Source organism: Marmota flaviventris, chromosome 18 (genome assembly GCF_047511675.1).
Source record: "Marmota flaviventris isolate mMarFla1 chromosome 18, mMarFla1.hap1, whole genome shotgun sequence".
Taxonomy (NCBI): Eukaryota; Metazoa; Chordata; class Mammalia; order Rodentia; family Sciuridae; genus Marmota; species Marmota flaviventris.
This window is the reverse complement of record NC_092515.1, coordinates 8355460-8379057: the sequence shown is the minus strand read 5'-3', so window position 1 is coordinate 8379057 and position 23598 is coordinate 8355460. Positions and strand designations below refer to the sequence as shown.

Below are 23598 nucleotides of genomic sequence, written 5' to 3'. Positions count from 1 at the left end.
AATGTCATGTATTGCATGATTGTTTTAGAGGAAATCCCCTGCGTTTGCAAAGCAGGTGAGAGGCTGCCCAGGGCTGGATGGAGGAGGTGATGGGAGTGGCTGCTTAGTGGGTACAGGGTCTCCTTTCAGGTGATGAAACTGTTTTCATACTAAACAGAAGTGAGGGCTGGACAGTGCCATGATTGTGCTAAATGTCACTGAATTGTTCACTTTTAAAAGGTCAATTTGTGTCAGCTGATTTGTACCCCCAAATTTGAAAACCTAAGATATAATTTCATTGAAAAAGTTTGAAATGGTTAGGGGGGAATTTCAAGTTCTCTGAGCATGTAATTAACTTTCCAAAGACGACATCGTGGGTGATCCATCAGTATCTTGATTTGAGTGCAAGCAGCTCCTCACAAATGCCAGCCTGGGTCCCCACCCCACACACGTTGTAATGGTCACCCCTGGGCTGTGGCTGTGCATTGTTTCAGGACAAGGTGTCCTCCATGTAGAAAAGTGGGCAAGTCCTTATTGACCAGAATGGTGAGGACTTGCAAGGACAGGATTCCATTTTGAGAAGTTGAAGAATCTGTAACTTCTGATCCTTTGAAAGCACCAAGTATTACCTACGTGCTGTGGAGACATGAACAAGGGAGGCTCAGGTCACAGTCCACCTCAGCCTCCAGGGATTGGTGCCAACTCTCTCCCCCTCACCCCAAAGCTACCTTGATTTCTGAATCTATTAATTTTATGATTACAAAGCTAATTATTTTCATTAGCATTTTCAAAGCTTTTTAGATTGAGGCAGCCAGAAAGAAAGGAGGGACCCAGGAAAGAAAGCAGACATGACCCACAGGCTCCTGAGAATCCATCCATGATGTTTAGCACTTGGAGCTGGATCATCTGACCCTGTGATGGCAACAGGGACCCCATCACTGGTGGGGGACAGACAGCCCCCCTCCCAGGTGTTGTTCTGTTAAAATTCTCTCTGGAGTGGCACTGGGATGGGTCCTGGGGCAGGGCCGGCACTGGCTCATGCAGTGCTTCAGGGACAGGAGAAGCCCCCAGCAAACAGCAGTCCAATGGGACTGGGTGGCTTCTGCTCAGCACCACTGACTCCTATTTCCAGGAATAAGCACCTGGTGGATGAGGGGCCTGAGGCTGAGTGTGACAACCAGAGGGGCTTGGGTGTCTCTCCCAGAAGCCAAGTTCCCGAGCAGCCCAGGAAGAACTAGCACTGGCTGGAGCCCAGGAGTAAGTCCCCAGGAAGCCAGTTTGAGGAACAGGGACCCTCTGCATGTACAAACAGGACAAGCACTGAGGCTGTGTCCCAGGGAGCCCTGAGACGTCTCTGGAGACCCAACAGGAAGGGGGGCCACGTCACTCCCCAGAGTCCCCGTGAGTGCAGGGCTGTGACTGAGCCTAGAGTGGAATGACCACCCCGCAGGACCCCTCGTGTCTTCACCAGTGTTGTGATGATGTGTGCAGGGACCTTTCCAAAGAGTGGCAGCAGGAGTTTCCCGTGTGCACTGAGCCGGGAGGTGGCGGGGAAGACTGACCTCAGCCACACGGAGCCTGTGTTAAGTGAGGGCCTCGTCTCTGAGCCCTGAAAGGCTAAGGTGCTCAGGCCCTGCCTCTGTCTCGGGTCCCTAGGATTGGCTGTTCCATGGGCAGAGAGGGCGGAGGGGACGTTCATGAGAGCCTCGAGGAGGGGCGCGTTTGATGCTGCCTGTTGCTAAGTGGCTTCTGATGACGCCTCGCTGAGGTGATGGGCTTTGACCCCCAGGTTTGGCTGTGACCCAAACTTCCTAAGCCTCACTTCTTCCCTTTCTCGAGGTACATGATTCCTAACATGAGCTCCTGAGGTCACTGTGACTGTTCGATGAGACTGCCTGAAGCCTGGGGTATGGCGTCCAGTGCACAGTGACCACTCAGCCACACCCTCTCTATGCACGGGCTTTGCTTCTGTTGTTGTAGTTTGCTTTAGGAGATTCACAGATTCTTATTTTCTACAAATTGAAAGTTGTTGTGACCCCGGCTAAAGCAAATCTACAGATGTCATGTTTCCAACAGCTGAGATGATTGTTAGTGACTTTTTCAGTACTAGGTAGAGACAGCAGAGGCACTCTGCCACTCAGCTACATCCCTGAATGTCCCACTAAGTTGCTGAGGCTGGCCTCGTATGTGCAATCCTCCTGCCTCAGTCTTCCATGTTATTGGGATTATACGTGTGTTTCACTGTGTTGGGTGATTGCTAGCACTTAAAAAATTATTTTAAACTAAGGTGTGTACATTTTTAGACACAATTCAATTGCACACTTAATAGACCACAGGACAGTGTAAACACAACAACTCCCTTTATTGTAATATTTGCTATGTTGCAGTGGTGGAGTGCCAAGCCTGTAACTCTTTCTTCTTTTCTCTTCTCTTTCTCCTTTTTTGTGTTTGTACTAGGAACTGAACCCAGGGTGCTTAATCACTGAGCCATATGCTTTCCCCCTTTTTAGATATAGGGTCTCTCTAAGTTGTTTAGGACCTTGCTAAGTTGCTGAAGCTGGTCTTGAACTTGTGATCCTCCTGCCTCAGCCTCCAATTTGCTGGGATTACAGGAGTGTGCTATCCCACCCAGGTATACTCTGTTTTTCCTTTGCTCATCTTCTTTTCGTGGCACTAACCTCCTTTAGTCAAAGCCTGTCAAACACCTGTCACTTAGCCAGGCTCCTGCCTGCAAGTTCCCAGAGTCCAAACCCAACCTGCCACCTGTTTCTGTGTGACCCATGAACTAATAGCTTTCCTATTTTAAAGTGGTTCAGACCTTGCCTTTAAAAAAATAGCCAATAGTGATTAACATTTATGCCCCTGAAGTTTATATGAGAAATTTCAGGATGTATTTTACTCAGCATTATCTTTTTTTTTTTTTTGGCTAGTGGCTGCTTGAATCTCCCAAGGCAGAGTTGAATAGTTGTGTCAGGGACCTCTGGCTACTAAAACTTTAATATTCCTTAAGGCAACATTTACTGTGCCTTGCTCTAGGTCATGGCAAGTCCTCAAGTGTCCCGCCTACTGAGTCCAAAGGGCTCTCACACTGTGGGTTTGAGAAGACCCCAATCCCACCCTTCCTGGCCACCTTAGTGCAGAGGGGAACATTGCTTCCACTTTCGGTCTGTGTTGTAATTGCAGGTCAGTGAGCACCAACTCCGATCCAAAACATAGTGTTCTTTGGTGCATTGTTCAAAGGTTGTTTGCTTGAATGTGAACGGGAAGGTGCACTTGGGGGGATCTGCAGAGGAGGGGGCAGGAGAAGGGGCTGTGAACACAGTCTTCAGATCGTCTCTGCTGATTTTACAGAGCATCAGGGTTTTCTGCCAAGGTCTTTAAATGTCAGTGAAAATTATATAGAAAAGCAAGGATTTGAACTCGGGCCTTCCTGATACCCCAAACCATGCAGCACTGTGTTCCCAACACCCCTTGTGTGCTGGCACTAAGCTGTCCCACCTTAGGAAACTCACCAGTTGCTGTGCAGTATCGGCACCTTCCTCGGTACACGTGGTCAAGGGAGCACCCATCAAAGTCAATTCGGACCGCGGTGCAGCTGTGGTAGACGTCGTCACCATAGATAAATGGAATGGCGCACTCATGCAGAATAATTTCTGGCAAGAGAACACGTGTGGAGTGCAGGGCAGCCCCGGGGGAATGGACCTCAAGCATGCATCTGGTCATCTGCACTTGGCTCGCTCTCCCTCGTCCCGCCACCTGTTGGCCCCACTAACTGCCTTTCCTGTGTGGTGAAAATCCGAGGGGACCGTCGAAGGAGACCTTCTTGTGCCCAGAGCGGGTGCAGGGGGGCTGCTGGCTTTCTGAGGATGCCCGTCCTCCAGCGACCACACCGACTCCCTTGGCCTGACCCTGAGTCCTCCTGTCTCTGCTCTCCCCTCCCTCTCTCCTAGACAGGCGTGTCTCCTAGGCTGCCAGAGTGAGCCCCCCCGCACCTCCACACTCTCCGCTTCCCCCACCGGCTGCCTACCCCAGCGTTCTGCCCTGACCGCAGCAGTGACTTGGCCTGCAGCTCCCAGCCCACCTGCGCTGCAGGTGAGCCAGCTTCCTCAGTGACACCTGCTGCTGACCTGCTGAGGCCCCGGTTCTAAGTGCAAGAAATCACATGCAATGGTTGATGTTCTCACCAGATTAAGAACCTGAGGCTTATGTGGGCTGAAGGATAGGAAAACTCTCTTGATCCAATCATACCAAAATGTGAGCTGTATCAAAACACCACATGCTTCTCCATGAACATATAAACGTGTTACTTGCCCACTGAAAGGAAAGTAAAAAGAAAGAGCCCCTCCCCCATTCAGTTGCTGGTGTCACTTTCAATGGAGAAGAGAACATTTTTCTGGAAGCTTAGGAGAAAAGATTTGGATGGGCAACTGATGGGCATGTTCAACCATCTGACGTGGCTGTTCTGACCTGGGACAGACTTTCCTGTGAGGAAAATGACACAGGAAATGGTGAGGTCACAGCAAAGGGCAAGCTACTTTTGGGAATCTAATGATGTTAAAAGGGTGGAATAACTTCTGAGATACTGAAAAATAGAGATAGTCTCCCTACGTTTAATTGGAAGATTTAAATGGGAAATCAAATCTGAACCAGAAATAAAAAAAGGTGAAATTTAGACCACATAATGTTCTCCTTTCCCAGAATAACAGCTGTTTAATGCAGCCTGACGTTCCCGTATCTGACTGTTTTCCCGAGGTAGGAGCATCTACAATACCCCAATCGGGGATGACTGTAAGCATTTCCAACTGGGGATCCTGCTTCTCCCCAGGGAAGCCCCTTCATACAGTTATGAGCTGGGTGTCTCCACAGTCCTCCTTTGTGTAGGTGAGAGAAAATGTGGCTCATCCAATGTCCCTTTGCTGGAACCCAGTAGTTCTGCCACAATAAATACCAGTCAGCGAGACACTCTCCAAAGAATGGGTGATATCAGTGAGGAACCAGGAGAGCACTGCCACACACGTGCCATGGGGACCGGTGGGCATATGTGAATATCTGGAGCCAGGGGCGGGTATTAGAGGCAGTCAGGGGACGGCTGCAGCACGCGGTCTGGAGCGGGGCTCCTCAGCTGGACTCACAGAACGTGGTGCTGGTGCAGGGTGGGCACACAGCGGCACTGGCAGCGGTGCTGTCTGCAGCCTGTTTTCCTGTGCGCTGGTGTGCAGTGACCTTTGTGAAGTTCATGATTCTGGCAGAGGCTTTCATTATGGTCGGTGTTACCAGGGAACCTGCCTTCATAGCATCCGGGGGTTACTCACTTATTGTATTTCTGATTTTGTTGGAATTCACACGAGTGACTTTATTTTGATCCTGACAGCAAAATGAATCTTCTTTTATTTTTCCCCATTTTTTTTGACTCATGATAATGATAAAGAATACTGGGGTTCACTGTGCCCATACACGACTTCATCAAGGTCATTCCCCAGTCCCCTTGCTTTCCCATCCTCTGGCCCCCTGGTGTGATTCCTTTACTCTCGGGTCTCCCTCTCATTTTCATGAGATTCCCCCATTTTATTCCCTTCTTTCTCTCCAGCTTCTGCATATGAGAGAAACATGTGACCTGCCTGTCCAAGACAGGCTTATTTTACTTAACCTAATTGTCTCCAGTATCTTCCATCTTCCTTCAATGACGTGATTTTGCTCACCTTCATGGCTGAATAAAACTCCATGGTGTATATAGACTACATTTTCCCTCTACATCATCTGTTGACACATGCCTGGGCTGCTTTTCTAACTTAGGTAAGGTGAATCTTGGTGCTATAAACATAGCTCCGCGTACCTTGCTGTAGCATGCTGACTTCAGTTCTTTTGGATAAATACCAAGGAATGGGATAGCTGTGTCATGTGGCATTTCTGTTACCTTTCACCCCGTCATCCCCCCTCAAGCAAGCCCTGTAATTCTTCTGAAAGCTACAGATTCAGCAGGTGAATTCACAAGCACATGTGTTAACTAGTTTTTACTCTATATTCTACATGAAGGAAAACTTATTCCACATACTGGACTGTATTTTTGAACTTGCTTCTTTACCAACATATCTAGGCAAACTTTCCAGAACAACACTAAATTGTTTCCCTAGAACATTTTAGTACTATATAGATGAGAATTTTGAGGCTCAATAAAGGCAAAGAAATGTGTTCTGAGATCATCCAACCAGGAAGTACCAGGAGCTGGAACAAGGCTCTTCAGAGCTTCCCTTGTCACCAGCTGCCATCCAGCATTGAAAGGTAAAGTTTCTGTGGACAATTGATTTTGCTCTTGCTCTTGACTGTCCCCTCACCCCTCACCAGCCTCTCCCTGTCACCTGCATCCAGGCCACACAAGCAGACAGCCAGCAGCACCCAGACCACCAGGTGCCTCATCGCCTCTGATAGCCCTCAGAGGACATGCACCAGGGCGAGCCTCACCTCCGAGTTTATACTCTGCCTTTCTGCTCCTCCTCCTCTGGTCACTCTCACCCCTACCCTGCCACATTTTCTTCCTTGTCCTGAATCTCAGGGTGCTTAAGATTCAGGAACCACCCACGTTAGGCTATTCTAGAGCTGCATCCTGAAAGCTGATCCCTGGAGCAGCACTGTCACCCTGGGTGGGGAGGGATGTTAACAATGCAGAGCCTCAGCCCCTCCTTGCACGTGCTGAACCTGGTGGAGCAGCCTGGGTTCAGCAAGCCCTCCAGGGGTCTGCTGTTGGCTTAAGGTGGAAACCACTGTTTTAGAGGGTGCTACTACGTCCACATTCCTTCCTTTCATTTTCTCCCTTGATGATTCCTACTTTTAAAAAATGATAGCCTACACCTGTAATCCCAGCAGCTCAGGAGGCTGAGGCAGGAGGATCAGGAGTTCAAAGCCAGCCTCAGCAACTCAGTGAGACCTGTCTCCAAAGAAAATACAAAATAGGGCTGGGGATGTGCCTCAGTGGTCGAGTGCCTCTGAGTTTAGTCCCCGGTACCCCACCCCCCAAATGTTGTGTTGGGTGTTATAATTGTACACAGCAGGGGGTCCAAGCTAATGTGTTTGGACCTGTATACATGGGATCCAGCACCCCCCTTCCCTTCCCTTCCCTTCCCCTCCCCCGGGGATCCCTCCTGAATCCCTCTCCTTTGCTCTACTCCTTTCCCTTCCATTCCCACGATATTCCTTTTTAAAAAATTCCTGTTTGTTCTCTTTAGCTTTTGCATATGAAGGAAAATCCCCACCCGTGACTCCTGGCCTGGCTGTTTCTCTGGGTGCTGTCCTTCTGTTCCATCTGTTCACCAGCACATGCCATCCTTTCTCCCTTCTTAAGGCTGGGTAAAACTCCACTGTTCTGGTGTAGATAGGAGGTGACCCCCAGAGGCTGGTGTGTGAGGCAGTGCGAGAGTATCCAGCCTTTGCCTGACCGGGCGTCCATCCTCTGATGGGATTTCCTCTTTCCTCTTCCTTGCCCTCTGCCATGATGTCTGCCTCCCCTCTGGCCCAGAGGAACAGAATCAGCCATCTATGGACTGAGACTTCTGAAACTGCGAACCTCAAATACACTCCCCCCCATAATTTTGTCAGGATCAAGTTTTCTTTCCCACTCATCTGCTGACAGACTCCCGGGCTGTTCCCAACTCGGCTGTTGGGCGTGGAACACTGTAGCGCGTTGAACAAATGCCAAGGAGTGGGCTCCCTGGGTCGGTTCCATTCCTAGTGCTTTGAGGAATCTCCTTAGCACCAGGTACTCTGTGGGGTGCTAGCCCTCATTTCTCAACATTGGGATCCTGGATGTAGTCAACATTCAGCCTTAACTCCTGACAGACCCCTAGATGAGACGACTTGCTCACACCCTCACAACACACCTACGAGACAAGCGTGACCCCTCAGACCCCAAGCCTTCAGTGTGGACACCTAAGACACCAGAATGATCTTGTAAGGGAAAAGACATTGCTATTTAACAGCAGAAAACAAATTTGACAGCACTGTAAGATTTCTAGTTTTCTGTAGCCTTCTAGACATTTGTAATATCACAAAGAGTTTTTAAAAACCCGAGTGTGCCAGGAGGTGAATAGGGAACCTGGTACCTTTGAACAAGCAGGTGGTTAAAGAAGCAAAGATCTGTGAAAGCAAAACGAAAGAGAATACACAAAGAAAAAGAAATGGAGGTGACCTTGGCAGCCAGGGACATTTTCAAGGGGAAGCGCGGCAGCCACAACGAGGGTGTGGGTCTATAGAGTTTTAGCAGAGTCAGGTCTTTGGGAGGAGGTAGCTACTCTTGGTGGGCTTTGGGTGGGCAGGGGGATGTGGGCTGAGTCATAGCAGGAGATTTTTTAGCTGCAGCAGGAGGGAGTCCTTGAGCAACCAGAGGAAGGATGATAGATAAGGGACAATGTGAGGGTTCAGAGTCCCCAGTTTCCTTTTTCCCTGGAGGGGTGTGAGTTTCCACCTCTTTAATTTGATAACTCGAGCCATAGGATTTATGCTACGAATCCCCATGAGGTACAGGTGCAGGGACAGGAGATGAAGCAGGGAACCAGGTGAGATCTGGAAGTTTCAGACATTATTCCCAGGGGAACAGCCCCTCAGGAAAACCTTTCATCTTCTCCTGGTACAGCTTATCAAAGGCTTCGGCTTGGGCCACTGTGAAGTGATTCTTCCAGTCCCCACAGGTGCCTGGCAAACACAAAGCAGAGACTCAGATGAGAGCTACCCACAGGTCTGACCCCAGCACATCTCCCTGATGTGTCTTGCCATCACCTGGGAAGGACACTGGGGTAACAGCAGAGCGTCCAGGGCTCACCGGGGAGCCACCTGCCATCACACCCTTTCATACTTTACCCACCTGGAAATGATTTCCTGCCTTCCCTCTCCTCTCTCCGGGCCCAGCCCACACACTATGCGCCCTTAATGATGGCGGCCACATCTTCTGATACATCTGGAACCTATCTGCTTCTCACTACTGCCATTTCCACCACCTTTGGCCAAGCCCACGGCATTTCCGACATGGATGACCGCAGTAGATTGTGAGAGGTCCCTGGGCTCTGACTGCTCACCTTTGCAAGTTGTCCCCAGCACGGCAGCCACTGTGACCTCTCCCCAGGTCCAGGGATCCAGCCCCTTCCTGCTCTGTCTCCCCCAACCTGGGTGTGACTCTAGGTGACGGGTCCCTTGTGGTTTCCCTCGCCGTCCCTTGTGACTCTCCACTTGCCTGTCACCTGGTTCTCTGGCTCAGCCTCACATGTGACAGGCTTCCCTCTCCTCAGCCGCATGTCTCGTCCCTCTTCCTCGGGGCTCTCCTAGCAGAGACTCACGTCTCGTCATCCCATCCGTTGGCCTCATTCAAGTCTCGACTCCAAGGCAACATTCCAAGTGAGGTCTCTCATCACCATTTAGAGTCGTTCATCTCCATCCTTATTTACTCACAGCAGTGATCAAGATGGACCTGCTCTGCGTGCAGCTTGTGTGTGCATATGGTATGGATTTCTAACATATCAGGAAATCAACATTCTTAAAAAAATGCCCAAGACTTCGTGTTTCAAAGAGTGACAGACATATTGTATATACTCAATAAATAATGACTGAAGGGATTTATGGAAAAACAAGGAGTGTACTAACAATGTGGCCATTTTACAGGTGAGAAAAGAAAGTCCTGGGTGGGCAGCCCAGCGAGAAAGCGATGGATGCAGAAACTATGTCCCCCATGTTGATGGGGAAGTCATGAGCGCAGCATTATTTTACGTATCCCATAAGTTAATTTTGAAGTGGTAGGGCAACATGTTAGTTAAATTAGTGTGACCTTTAGACTGCATACTAGTCTATTAATTGATATAGATCATGTAAATACAAATAGCATAACTCAACTCGAATGGATATGAATAATAGGGCAGAGGTCTGGTATGTACCTGGTATCCTGTAGATGTTACTCTCGTGTTCATCTTTATCTTCCTGGTTAGAATAGTTGTTTTTTTTAGTGGTCAGTGGACTTTATTTTATTTATTCACTGCGGTGCTGAGAATGGAACCCAGTGCCTCCCACGTGCTAGGCAAGCGCTCTAGAGCCCCAGCTCCAGCCTTAGGAGAGTTTTTGTGGATTTTCTCTGCTCATGTGTTGCCCAGAACATGACTGGCTACTGGTGATCCAGAACGAGGTCCTCCTTCCTAGAATTTTGGTAAATTTAGGATGTATGGCTTCCCACCCTGAAACGGCAGGCCCGAGGACTTCACCACAAGGTGACTGCGGGGCGTGACTCCACCCTGGCTTGTACCTGTGAACGCTTTGCCACCATAGACCTTGTGAGGAAACAGGGTGAAGGAAAGTTCCAAGCCACACGTGCTGCACACAGCCGGCGCTTATCTCAGTGCTGCAAACAGAACCTTCCAGGAAAGCTGTGATCCAGGAGGGAAGTCGGACATCAGCGGGGGAAGCACCTGCGTGTTGTGGTGAGGCTCCTGCTCGCTGGACGCAGGGCACCTGCTGATCCCGGAGCAGGATGAGGAGTGGGCTGCTGGGGCCGGCTGCTCGGGGTCTGCTCACTGGTGGTTGGACGACTCCGCGGGTTACTTTTCCTTTGTCTCACTGTGCTGGTCAGTCAGAGGAGAACCCCGTATTTCTCCTCCTGTGCCCCACGTGTCTGACCAATGCTAATTTGAAATCCTGCAGATCCTGCAGGTATCAATTTCTGTTTTTCCTCAATCCTCAGTGGTCAGACGTCTTACTCCAAATTCTTGGGCGAGGGCTGCCATAGCCACAAGGTGGGGTGCTCCTCAAAGAGTGGAGGCTGGAAGTCTGGACGAAGGTTCTGGAAGCTTCCTTCTGAGGGTTTCTGGGAGGATTTGTTCTAGGCCTTTCTTCTTGCTGGGGAGATGGTTGTCTTCTTCCTGGGTCTTCAGATTGACCTCCTTCCATGTCTCTGTCTAAATGTCCTCTTTTGCAGGCACGAGTCACAGTGGCCCGTGGCCAGTGTAATGGCCTCCTTTTGACCCAGACACCTGGGAAAGGCCCTGTCTCCAGAGGCAAGCGCGCTCTGAGGTCCTGGGGGCTGGAGCCGACACGGACTGTGATGTGACAATGGTGTGATGTTTTCAGGAAACCCAGTGAGCTCAGGGTCTCTTTATCGTGTTTACTCTTCTGTGTTAATGACTTGAGCGATTTTGATATTCTGATCAAGGGAAGTTTGGATGTTATAATGCGGTGGGTAAAGTGTCTCTACCCATGCTGGTGACTGCACTTTAACTTAAAAAGTCAGCATATGCTTTGATTAATATGTCTTTCTGTTGATTTAGCAAAAATCGTTGTAAAGTGCCTATTCTGTGATGTGTAATAACCAGAGACAGGAATGTGCAGAAATATCCAATAATACAGTGGTTCCAGGGCTGATAGTAATAACTAGAGGTAATAATAACCAGGATTGCCTGGGGAAAATACGACAGCTGAGGTGTGGAAGTGCCACCAAAGCCAGAGGGTGGCGACCTTGGCCGCTGGGAGGCACCTTGGGTGGAGCCTGGAGGATGTGGATCTGGTGGGAGGGATGGGCCATGGGGCAGGCCCTGAGGGCCACAGGGGTCCCTGTGGCTCTGGTCTCCCTCTCTGTCCACCCAGACCACCAGGAGCGGAGCAGCCCCCAGCCCCAAACAAACCCTTCCTCCTGGAAAGTCTCAGGTCCTTGGTGGCCCATGCCAAGCTGACTAATGGGACAATGGTGGCTCCCATCTACCAGGGTATAAGCACCAGGGGAGATTCTCCGGGGCTGGGCTTGGGGTTGTTGTAGGTGTGGGAGGTCCGGGAGGGCAGCAGCTCTCTCTGCTGTCACAGTGGCCCGCCCAGGCAGGACACAATGCCGCCTGCCCCTCCCAGGCCCTCTCAGCTTCCCCCAAGCGCCTGGGCGCCAGGAGTCAGGGTTGGTGGCGCAGTCCCCTCTGGTGAGTGGGCACGGCCTCCAGTCCTCCCACATTCCCAGGTCAGAGCCCTTCCTTTTACCTTTTCTTGTAACTAAGAACCCGGTGTTCATGAGCTCCTCAGGAAGGACAGCAAAGTTGGACATCTTGTTTTGTTTCATGACTTGGAAGGAGCTGTTCTTGAGGACGGAGTCCAGTTCTTCTGGATTTAACTGCTTCCCCAGGAACTGACAGATCCTCTCTATGGTGCTTCTTGGGTTCTAAGAGGAAAAAACCCCATGTGAGGATGGGAAAGAGCGAGACAAAAGCGAGAAGGAGAGGAGGGGCTGTAGAAGGAGGAGACAGAGAAGCAGGAAGAAAGAGAGGACCATGATCTGGAAGTGAGCAAGGACCAGGTGGAGTGGGTCAGCCTGAGGTCCCAGAGTCTCTGGAGGCTGAGGCCAGAGGATCACAGGTTGGAGGCCAGCCACACCTTGATAAAATCCTACGCAACTCAGTGAGATCCTGTCTCAAAATAAAATATAAAAAAGGGCTGGGGATGTGGCTCAGGGGTTAAGTGCCACTGGGTTCAATCCCCAGTACCCCACACCCCCACCAAAAAATCCTTCAAAAAACAGAAGTGAGGGCTGGGGTTGTGGCTCAGAGGTGGAGCGCTCGCCTGTCATCCATGAGGCACTGGGTTCGATCCTCAGCACCACATAAAAGTAAATTAAAGACATGGTGTCCACCTATAACTAAAAATAATAAAGATTAAAAAAGAAAAACAGACATGAAAAAGGATTGATTTGGATATAAGAAGAAAAAAAAAAAGGAAAGAGGCCAAGAAGAGCGGGCATGAGGGATGTGTAGGAGGTGAGGTGAGGACAGACGTGGGTTTCCTTTTTTATTTTTTTTATTTTGACACCTCCAAGACAGGGCCTGGGGTTTCTTCTCTATTTCTAGCAGTTTTATTGGAACACAGCTTTGTATATTTATGTGTTCATTGTGCTACTGGGGACTGAACCAGGGGTGGTTTCCCAGTGGGCTGCATCCCATTTATATTTTTATTTATTTTTTTCAATTTTGAGACAGGGTCTTGCCAAGTTGCTGAGGCTGGCCTTGAACTTGTGATCCTCCTGCCTTGGCCTCCCGAGTCACTGGGATCACAGGTGTGCACAACGACACCCAGCTTGAGGAAAGGGATTTTAATAACAAGAAATGATGTGCTTGGGATGGACGACCTTCTTCTCAGGACTACCGTGCTTTTATTATCATTTTTGCTCCATGGGCCCCAGTTACCATCTAACAAGAAGGTGCGTGGCTGTGGCAGTGACTCACAAGTTCTCTCTGAGTTGGGGGAGAAGTGCAGGGGGGCGGGGGCTTGCTCTGGAGCTGGGGCCAAGGCTTCCTGGCCCAGGAGGGCCCTGCAGCAGGCCGTGTGGCAGGCGGGGGTGTCTCAGGGGACGGAAACACCTGTGTCTCTGCCTCCCTCTGTTGTCTGTTTCCACTAAAGGTCAAGTTCTTTTCCAATGGTCCAGTCGCTGTTAGGGTTGTATTTTTTCATACTTTCTTTAAAAATTCCAAAAAATCAGAAAATTTTGAAATTTCTAATTCACATTAATCCCATTCATAATTAATTGACTCCCACAGAGCAACTGCACGTATCTACGATGTCGCTACAACGTGCCACGACCAGAACCAGGGCCCCGGCATGTCTATGCCTCAGACTAGGTCACCAGTCCGTGTGGGCGCCTTCAACTTCCTATTAGCTGTTTGGAAAGGCCTGAGCCCTCGTTGCCCCTCGTTGTCCCCTGGGCTGCGGGACAGCAAGCTCTGGTTCTGCTCTCCAAGGAGCCCCAGTCCCTCCTTCCAGTTTTGAGCACCCGTGGTACCTTTGGCACGTCTAGTTCTGGGCGTGTCCAATGCTTGTTGACACTGAGCTCCATCTCTGTCCTGTCTCAGGCAGCAGAGATGACAGACAGTTGGACAGCTGGACACACCTCGGGGAGGAAACCGTTCCCACCCGCCCCTCTCAACACTAGGTCCTCAGCAGCATTGTACCTCGTGCTCCCAGGAAAACCTGAACCCCATGGGGTGCAGGCCAGGCACAGGAGGGCCCTGTGGATGGTGCAAGAGGAAGTGAACTGGAAGACGTGGGGAGGGAGCCGGAGCTTGGGGAGGGTCAAGCAGAGCAGGGCGATGGAGGCCCAGGGCTCATCTCACTCTTGTGACCCCTGAGAGGCTCTGCTTTGACAGGGAGCGTGGAGGGGAGAAACTGAGGACCAGGGACGTCAGGGGGAGTGAGGATGTTGGGGCGCGGGCAGGCGCTGGCCATAACGGGGCTCACCTTCTGCAGATCCTCATAACTCAGCAGTAGGACGTTCGCCCTGTGTCTCACGGACATCCAGCCACGAATGTGCTCAAACCATGATCCATAGGGCGCTGCAGGGCGGGCACAGGGGGACAGGTCACACACTCCAGGAGAGCTGAGAAGCTACACTCCCCCCCCAGCCCCTGCCAGGCTGGTTAGGATACAGCTCACAGATGACACGCCTATGTACTTACAGCGTCCACGGGTTCCTCTTCTCACCATGGTCACCACTCTCTCTACATCTACCTTCCTCAGTGGCTCTGACAAAGATTAGCCTCAGGGAGGTCTCTAACAGTGGGATTAGCTCTTGGGTCTCCACTGCCCTACACACATACACACACACACACACGCATGCATGCACACACACACATGAACATACATGCAAGCACACATAGGCACACATGCATACACACGCACAAACACACATGCATGCCCACACTCACATGCACACACACACATGCACACACATGTATGCACACAGACATGCATAGGCACACACGCACAAGCACACACAGGCACACATGAACAGGCACACACACAGGCACACACGCACATGCACACACACACATGAACACACATGCATGCACACACAGGTGCGCACACACATGCACACACGTGTATGAACACACATGCATGCACACATACACATGCACACACATACATGCACACACATGCCTGCACACACACATGCATGCACACAGTGACATGTTGGGATCCAGATGATTGGCCTAGTCTTCACCTTGCACGCCCATGGTTGGTCATCGCTGGTGGCTAGGCAGCCTCCTGGATTGTGCCATGGGAAGGACCATGCACAAGAGGGGAAGCCACCTCTCCTCCAGGACCAGAGGGAGCTTGGAGGGCGGCTCTCTCTAGGAGCATCCGGATTCCTCCTGAGGGCAGGGCCTCTCCCACTGTCACCTCTGACAGGTTCCTGCCCCTCCCAATGTTGTCACCCTGGTGCTAAGCTCATGACACATGGCCATGGGGGGACATTTCAGCCATATCCAAACCACAGCGTTCTGCCCTGAGCCCCAAGGCTTGCCTGTCCTCCCCACAGGCCTGAAGTCCCAACGGTCCAGCACACTCAAAAGTTCAAGTTCAAGGCTTCATCTAAGACTCATGCCAACGTCTTTCAGGTGGGAACTCCGTTTCCCTGCTTCTGGCGTCCCTGGCTTGCTTCCTGTGGCTCCTGTGGTGACAGAGGTCACAGAATGACAGGAGCAGACCCCTGGGGCCTCTCTCAGCAGTGGAGGTGGGGTCTGGAATTTGGTGGTCTCAGAAAAGAAGCTTTTTCAGGGCCACAGAGCATCTCTCCCTTCTGCTGGTGGCACCCAGGAGGAAGGAACAGTGTCAGCCTGCCCCAGAGGCCACCAAATTGGGAATTGAGTGGGTAAATCTGCATAAATATGGGGTAGACGCCACAGTGGTTTTACTATATTTACTCTGAGCTCCCGGTTGGTGCTATGTTCTGAATGTGGATTGACGCCCCAAACTCAGACAGGAGTCTAATCCTGGAAGTTAAACTCAGGGTATTAAGAGGGACAAGTGCAGCTGGCCGTGTACAAAGGCGTGACCTTGGGAAGTGATCTGTTTAGGTCACTAGAGTCATGGGTCCTGATGGATCCCTGTGGCTTTTCAACCCCCCCTTCTTCATTTTTATGGCACTGGGGATTGAACCGTGGGTCACTCTACCACTGAGATTCACCCCAGTCCTTTTTATTGAGACAGGGTCTGGCTAAGTTGCTGAGGCTGGCCTCTAACTGGGGATCCTCCTGCCTCGTCCTCCCAGGTAGCTGGGATTACAGACATGCACCACAGTGCCCAGCCTCTTATGGCTTTGTAAGGAGGGGAAGAGAGAGCACACAGAGATACAGGAGCACTCTCCTCAGGATGAGAGGCAGCCCAGGGGCCCCTCACCGGTGCCCATGCCATGCTCTTTGGATATTGTACTTCTGGAACTGTGAGCCCACATAAACCCTTTTCATTTTAAAGTAGTCTGCCTTGGGGATTTTGATAGAGTAATGAAAAGCTGACTAATACAACTGGATAAGCAAGAAAGAGGCCTGTGCAGGAGTTCAAGGGAGATGGGGGCAAGGGTGGGGTTGTAGGTGATGGCGTCATCACCCACCACAACTGATTCCATTTTGTAAGATTCCTGGGGACCTCTGAAGCACAATCCAGACTTTTCTAGACACCAATGGCAGGATCAAATACACCACTAGTGAGAGGGACTCCCTGATGTCCATCATGTGGCTTCACTGCCCTCTTCTTCTGAAGGGGAGGCTGGGCGAGGCAGAAAGGAGGCCTGAAGCCTTCAGCTGGGGGCCGCGCTGCTCAGACAGCACTTTATGCTGAGGACGGGGATGGAGGTGTAAGGAGAAGGTCAAGTGTGCAGTGTGTGGCAGGTGACTGCAGTGTGGCATGCAGGGGAAGCCCAGCGGGGAGGCCACCAGGATCCAGGTGAGGAGCAGCAGTGTGGCTGTGGAAGGGATGGCTAGTGGATACTGTTACTTAACAAGGGCGATGAGACACCTGCCATGGGACAAGAGCCATCCCAATACCTGGGGACCAACCATGAGCTCTGGAGGTGCTGGGGTTGTAGTGTGAGGCTCAGGGATAAGGAACTAAATAGGTGCCTGTTGGTGACAAGGACCAAGGAAGGGAGCAAATAGATATGAGTGGAGCTGGGGGTGGATGTTGCCTTAATAGGAAGGAAAGATCCCCGACTGGTGACAACACAGGGCTCCATCGAGGTTCTGGGACTTGGTTACGAGTTAGATAAGGGAAGGTGGCCAGGGGCATGAGACAGGGGTGGCCAAGAGAGGACACCGTGCAGTAGGGTGGAGCTGGGCCTCACAGGTGGCTGGTTCTGCTGCCTGATCAGGAAGAATGGGAGGCGGCGAGTTCGGGGTGTGGGGAAGATGTGCTCAGGGGTGGACACAGGGCTTCGGTGCCTGTGGCGCCCCCTAGTGGACACACTGGCTTAGGTGCCTGTGGAGCTCCTGGTGGACACAGGGACTTAGATGCCTGTGGTGCTCCCTAGGGAGCTGTCTTGGGGCTGCGGGCTTGCGAGGCCCTCGCAGTGGGGATGTGGGCTTTTCACACAGCGTGGAGAGACACTGCAAAACTGAAAGCACCAAACCTCTGCTCCCAGAGAGCACAGAGCTCAGACTTTTGTTCTTGGTACCAAGGATTGGACCTGGGGCGTGTAATCACTGGGCCACACCCGGAGCCCCGTTTTAATATTTTAAAATTCTGAGACAGTTCTCACCAAGTTAGCCTCACCGAGTTGCTTAGGGCCTGAGTTGGTGAGGCTGGCCTTGAACTTGCAATCCTCCTGCCTCAGCCTCCTGAGCCACTGCGATCACAGGTGTGTGCTACTTCTCCCGGATTACTCAGCAAATTGTGAAGCAGAAAGGAAAAGAGGAGAAAGGGAGCTTTGAAAAGAAACGACTTTTCCAAAGAATGGTGGAAGGTCAGGATTTCATTTTTCAGGAAGACAAGGACAAGCTGACTTTCAGAAAGTCCCAAATCAGGGAGAGCTGAGAGAGGAGCGTGAGCAGAGGGTCGGTGCCGGGAACTCAGGGAAGGACAGCCAGGCGGCTCCCCACGGGCAGCGGGAGGGCTGGGCTGTGCTGGTGGGCAGCAGAGCAGGAACCTGGGCAGGTCTGGTTTCGGGGGTGATGGGCGGTGCATCCACAGGAGGCGGGAATCAGGGCCGCGGGTTGGGGCCAAGTGAGGTCTGAATGGGGACCCTGTGCACCCCAGCTTCTGTGCGTGGAGGACACTCACCATTTCCTTGGATGAACTGTTCAAAGAACTGTTCCAGTGAGTCTGGACTCTTAACAAAGTTGGTCCTGCTCCAGAAAAAATAGCCAGACACAAGAACATCTCTGGGATTTCTGATGATATAAATCACCTTAAATGGAAACAGGAGAGAATGAACAGTTGATACCCTCATTTCCACCTTTTTTGATCTTTACCTTTATTTATTTATTTGGGTACCAGGGATTGAACTCAGGGGTGCTTACCCACGGAGCCACATCCCCAGCACCCCCCTGTTTGGTTTTTATTTCGAGACAGGGTCTCACTGAGTTGCTTAGTGTCTCTCTAAGTTGCTGAGAAGGGCTTTGAACTGGCGATCCTCCTAGCTCAGCCTCCTGAACTGCTGGGGTTACAGGTGTGCGCTAACACGCCCAGATTTTACCTTTAATCTTGAGCTTTAATTTGCATTAAATGTCTCCTAAGTACGAATGAAATATTTTCGTGTGTGTCTGGAAATTTAACACAGCGGTGTGCTGAGTGAAGCTACCTGCCGTTTTTATTGTTTTTTGAGACAGGGTCTCCCTAGATTGCAGAGGCCGCCTTAAACCTGCAGTCTTCCTGCCTGTGTCCTGGGTTGCTGGGCTCACCAGTGTGTGCTCCCGTGCCTGGCTGATTGGATGATCTCAGTGACCACAGTCATTAAAGGGACATGCAGGTGAAGGTTCCTAGGAAATATCACGGTGGCCGGATGGACAAAGGCAAGAGGAACCCCTCGTATGTTCCTTCTCACCATGAGAAGTCTGTGTGCTTTAAGGATTGCCAACGGGGTGATGGATAAGTCATGGCATATTTATAGACATACAATATACAGTCATTCCCCACCCACGACACACATTCCATTGGGCGAATGAATCCAGATACCTAGGTGCTCACAGCCTGAGTCCATGTGCGGGAATAAAGAACAACCAGAACTAGTCCACACCTGGGCTTGGTGTGCAGTCCCGCAGTCCCTGTGGCTTGGGGGCTTTAGGTAGGAAGATCACAAGTTTGAAGCCAGTCCCACCAATGTAGTGTGGCCCGAAGCAACTTAGCAAGACCCTGTCTCCAAATAAAAAATAAAAATGGCTGTGGATGTGGCTCAGTGGTTAAGTGCCCTTGGGTTCAATCTCTGGCAGAAAAACGCAGCAAAATAAAACTAATTTACAGCTGTAATTAAGCATGGTATTTGCCTTTGTGGGTGGGCACTGACTGAGTGGGCATGAGGGAACTTTCTGGAATGGTAGAACTTTCTGGAACAACTCTCATCTGGAAGATGGTTACTTGCTGCAACAGTAGACTTTCTGGAAAGTAGAAGTGTTCTCATCCTATCAGGAAGATGGTAACCCAGTTGTGTACGTATCATCCAGATAATTATTTTTGTAGATGGACATGGTGCCTTTATTTTTATGTGGTGCTGAGTATGGAACCCAGTGCCTCACATGTTAGGCAAGTGCTCTACCACTGAGCCCCAGCCCCATACCTGAGATAGTGTTTGAGATTCACACACACACACACACACACACACACAAAGACACACACACACACACCCCACACACACACTCGGGCAGGATCACTTGGAGTTTGAATATCAGAATTTTCCTTTTCGTTTTGCAACAATTCTCCTGTGCATTATTCAAGGCCTCCGTTTCCCAGCCAGTGATTTATTTGCCAGACTCACATAGACACCTGCAGATAGTTGTAAGGGGACAAATTCATTGTTGCTGCACCCACATGACATTTCCAAGAGAGGAGATGATGATGAGGATGATTTTCATGCTGGGGATTTCCCTCAAGAGCACTGAGCCACATCCCCTTCCTTTTAATTTTTTTATTTTGAGATAAGTTCTCACTGAGTTGCTTAGGGCCTTGCTAGATCACTGAGACTGGCCTTGAATTTGTGATCCTCCTGCCTCAGCCTCCCAAGCCGCTGAGATTACAGCTGAGAGTCACTGTGCCTGGCCAACAGAGGAGATTCTGAGGTGATGTTTCCAGATGTAGTTTAAGTATAGAAATTAAAAAAAATCATACACAAATGAATACCTTCCAGCAAACTGTTTCCAAAAACAGCATGCAGTGGCTGGGACCCTGGCTCTCCCTGTTCCTTCTGATCAGCTCTAAGCCCCAGGGAGGCTCACGCGCTGGTGGACTCAGGCCCCTGCTCTGTGCAGCAGGTGGCCATCCTTAGAGAGAGTGGCCAGGCCTCCAGAGCCACCTGGGCTCCCGCAGCTGATATGACCAGCTGACTTCACTCTGAGGCAGGAGACTTACTATTCCTCTGTTAGGGCAGCAAAATTGGGGCAATCTAGTACATAATGCAGCTGTAAATGTAAGGTTGTACTTAAAATGTCATTTTCTAAGATTCTGTTTTTGTCCTTTTACACCAAGCTTTTTTTTTTTTTTTTTGTACCAGGGATTGAACCCAGAGGGACTTAACCCTGAGCCACATCCCCAGCCCTTTTGTACATTTGATTTAGACACAGGGTCTGGCTGAGTTGCTTAGGCCCTCACTAAGTTGCTGAAGCTGGCTTTGAACTCTTGATCCTCCTGCCTCAGCCTCCTGAGCTCTGGGGTTACAGACGTGAGCCACTGCACCTGGCTCCACCTTAACTCAGGCTCCAATAACCTGTGGGCCGTCCAGTCCTTGTCCTCAAGCATGGTTCTAGGTGTGGCAACATGGGCCTCACCGGATGCCCGCGGGTCCCAGTCCCTCTCTTCCTGCCCAATGAGAAGGCACCCCCAGCAGGATCTCTGGGGCTTTGGGGGCAGGTTAAAGTCTAAGAGGCATTTGTCAAGCATTTCTACAGCATCAGGCACTGACCTTGCCCTTGGAAGTGAAGAAGGACTTGGGGAAGAGGTGGAAAGGAAGGTGGGAGGTGAAGAAGCATGGGCCCTCCGAGTCTCTGTCTAACTGCTCGGTGTCACTTCTCTCTATCCAGGGCGAGCGCATCCAGAAGGGCACTGATTGAACCCACTTGGGGTCCCCGCGTGAGTGAATCAGGCAGAGAATTTCAATCAACCATAAGGTTCCTGGAAAAGAGGGAAAAGTGACGTTCACTCCTTTCAGTGTGACCTTTGAAGTAAAAATTATGGTAAAATAGATGAGCTTTCTGTGATAACCATTTAACGTTTTTTATTTATTGACTTATTTTTTGCAGTATTAGGAATTTCACCCAGAGACGCTATACCGCGGAGCCCCATTCCCAGCCCTCTTTATTTTTTTATTTTGAGACAGGTTCTTGTTGGGTTGGTGGTGCATGCCTGTAATCCCAGCAGCTCAGGAGGCTGAGGCAGAAGGATGGCAAGTTTGAGGCCAGCCTTAGCGAATCAGAGAATCCCTAAGCAACTTAGCAAGAGCCTATCTCAAAATATCCTGGGCATGAAGCTCAGTGGTAAAGTTCCCCTGGTTTCAATCCCTAGTATCTAAAAACAAAACTACAAACAAACAACTCCCCCAATCAAAAATAAAAAAATAAAAAAGCAAACAAAACAAGACAAAGACCCTCCCCTCCCCTCCTCAAAAAAAAAAAAAAAAAACAAAACCCTGGAGATAGATTCTCATTAAGTTGCCTGGGACTTGTGATCCTCCTGCCTCAGCCTCCTGAGCGGCTGGGATTCCAGGCATGTGCTGCTGCGCCTGGCTCATGACCACTTGAAAGCATGCACTCCATAGTGTTGTGTCCATTCCCAAAGTTGCTCAGCCAAGGTCCTGAGCGTTGTCATCTTGGAAAATGGAAACTCTGCTCATGAAGCAGCAGCTGCCCCACCTCTTCTCTTGCCCCTGTACCACTGTCCTGTTCTCTGTTGCCATGGACTTGACCACACTAGTAGTTTGCATTTTATGGCGCTCGTCCTTCTGTGCTGAACTTATTTCATTTAGCACGATGCCCTCAAGACTCATCTCCTGGGACAGCATCAGAATTTTCTTCCTTTCCAAGGCTGACAACTAAAATCGTCCATGTGTCACTCGACCACATTTTGTTTGGGCTCTTTTCTGAGATCCTTTTAATATGTTCCCACTGCCCTTGACTTTCCAACCCGTTCCCCTTCCAAGGCCATTGGCCTCAATGCTCACCCAGTTTGCAATTCTCCTGCCCCCAGTCCCCTCACATAGATGTGTAATGCGAGTCCTTTCAGTCCCTTGAATTTTCCAAACCCTTGCCGATTCCCAGCTGTTGTCCGTGCTGACTCCCCTACTCTGCAATACCCACCATATGACTCCATTCAGACTTTCATCTCTATTGAGCGGATATTTCCGTATTATGTGCTCATAGTAATATGAGCTGGGAAGTCACTGGTGTGGGACACTGCTCTTGCTTCCTTGCACCTCAAGACACCCAGAACATAGAGATTTCCCCAGGGAAATGTAGGGTGCCCTCTCCCACCCCCTTCTCCATACCACCACACAAATGCCTGAATCGGCTTAGGCTTCACTGCTACATTGGCTTCCAATACCTTTGATGATCTCTGCCGAGCACTTATGTCACTCTGTCCTGGTCTGAATGGAAGTGTCCTGGGCACTGCGCCTTTCTCCCCAAAGCAGCGCTCACTGGCGTGGAGAGCGCGGGCAGTCCCTCTACTGAGTGGATGAGGAACATCGCCCTGGCCTTTCTCATGGGCGGTTCCTGTCCTGTTTCCTCACCTGATTTGGGGTAAGACACGATTACTGTGTCTTCATCCTTCATCACAAACTTCTCACATGCTGTTCTTAAATTTTCAATTTGGTAAAAATTCGGGAAACGGATCCCTTCGAACCACACACCGTCCTCTGACATGCTGACAGACTGTGCGCGTGGCGTTAGGTTCCAGCTGTAGAGGTCGTGGCAGATGGCGGAGATGGAATTCAGTCTTAAAGTCAAAAGAATCATTAACTTTCCCAACTTTGCAGTGGAATTAATTGGCCGATAAGGAGAAATAAACATTGTGATCTGTGGATGAGAGGTTCCTCGTGTTGAGCAATTGTGAACCCAGCTCAAGGGCATCCTGGGGCCATCTGCTGGTGAGTGCTTGGCAGGAAGTGGTCATTCAAAAAATACACACACGAAACAAACATTTAGAAAAAGATTTATATTTCAGAATGTTTTTAGATGTCTTGAAAAATCATAGAGTACAGGAAGTTTCCAAATTCAGGTTTCAGTCAGATTTTTCTTAGTTTTTCCTTGCTCCAAAATCTGAGTGGAGGACTCCGAGGGCTAATGGTTTCAGTGTCCACACTAGACACCAAAGGGCGCTAGGCCCCGAGCGTGCCGTCTACTGACTTTAGGAATATTCCAAGAAATATCTGCTCTCCTCTGCTTCCTGGCTGTTGTGAACGGAGCAGGGCTCCCCGCCCCAAGCCCTTACCCCAGGATGTTCTGCTTCCCTGGGCCCATAGCAGGGGACTCGGCCCACCACGGACTGAACCCCTGGAGCAGTGAACAAGAATAAACTTTTATTCCTCTAAGTTGTTCTTGTCATGTATTTTGCTCACAGCGTCAAAAAACTAACACGTGGGGCTGGGGTTGTGGCTCAGCGGTAGAGCACTCGCCTAGCACATGTGAGGTCCTGTGAAATAAGGTATTGTGT

General features: G+C 50.4%; 2 protein-coding genes across 2 annotated transcripts; both read right to left on the bottom strand.

Annotated features, from left to right (window-relative positions):
• Window positions 1-3110: 3110 nt before the first annotated feature.
• On the bottom strand, window positions 3111-6393 carry LOC139702784 (binder of sperm protein homolog 2-like). The gene is made up of 3 exons (XM_071604946.1): window positions 6312-6393; window positions 3492-3632; window positions 3111-3262 (listed from the first exon to the last, which is right to left on the bottom strand). Exons 1-3 carry the CDS (start codon window positions 6391-6393, stop codon window positions 3111-3113), a joined length of 375 nt encoding a protein of 124 aa, XP_071461047.1.
• Window positions 6394-8548: 2155 nt separating this feature from the next.
• On the bottom strand, window positions 8549-22808 carry LOC139702671 (sulfotransferase 2A1-like). The gene is made up of 6 exons (XM_071604294.1): window positions 22676-22808; window positions 20855-21063; window positions 18025-18151; window positions 14209-14303; window positions 11965-12142; window positions 8549-8661 (listed from the first exon to the last, which is right to left on the bottom strand). Exons 1-6 carry the CDS (start codon window positions 22806-22808, stop codon window positions 8549-8551), a joined length of 855 nt encoding a protein of 284 aa, XP_071460395.1.
• Window positions 22809-23598: the final 790 nt, after the last annotated feature.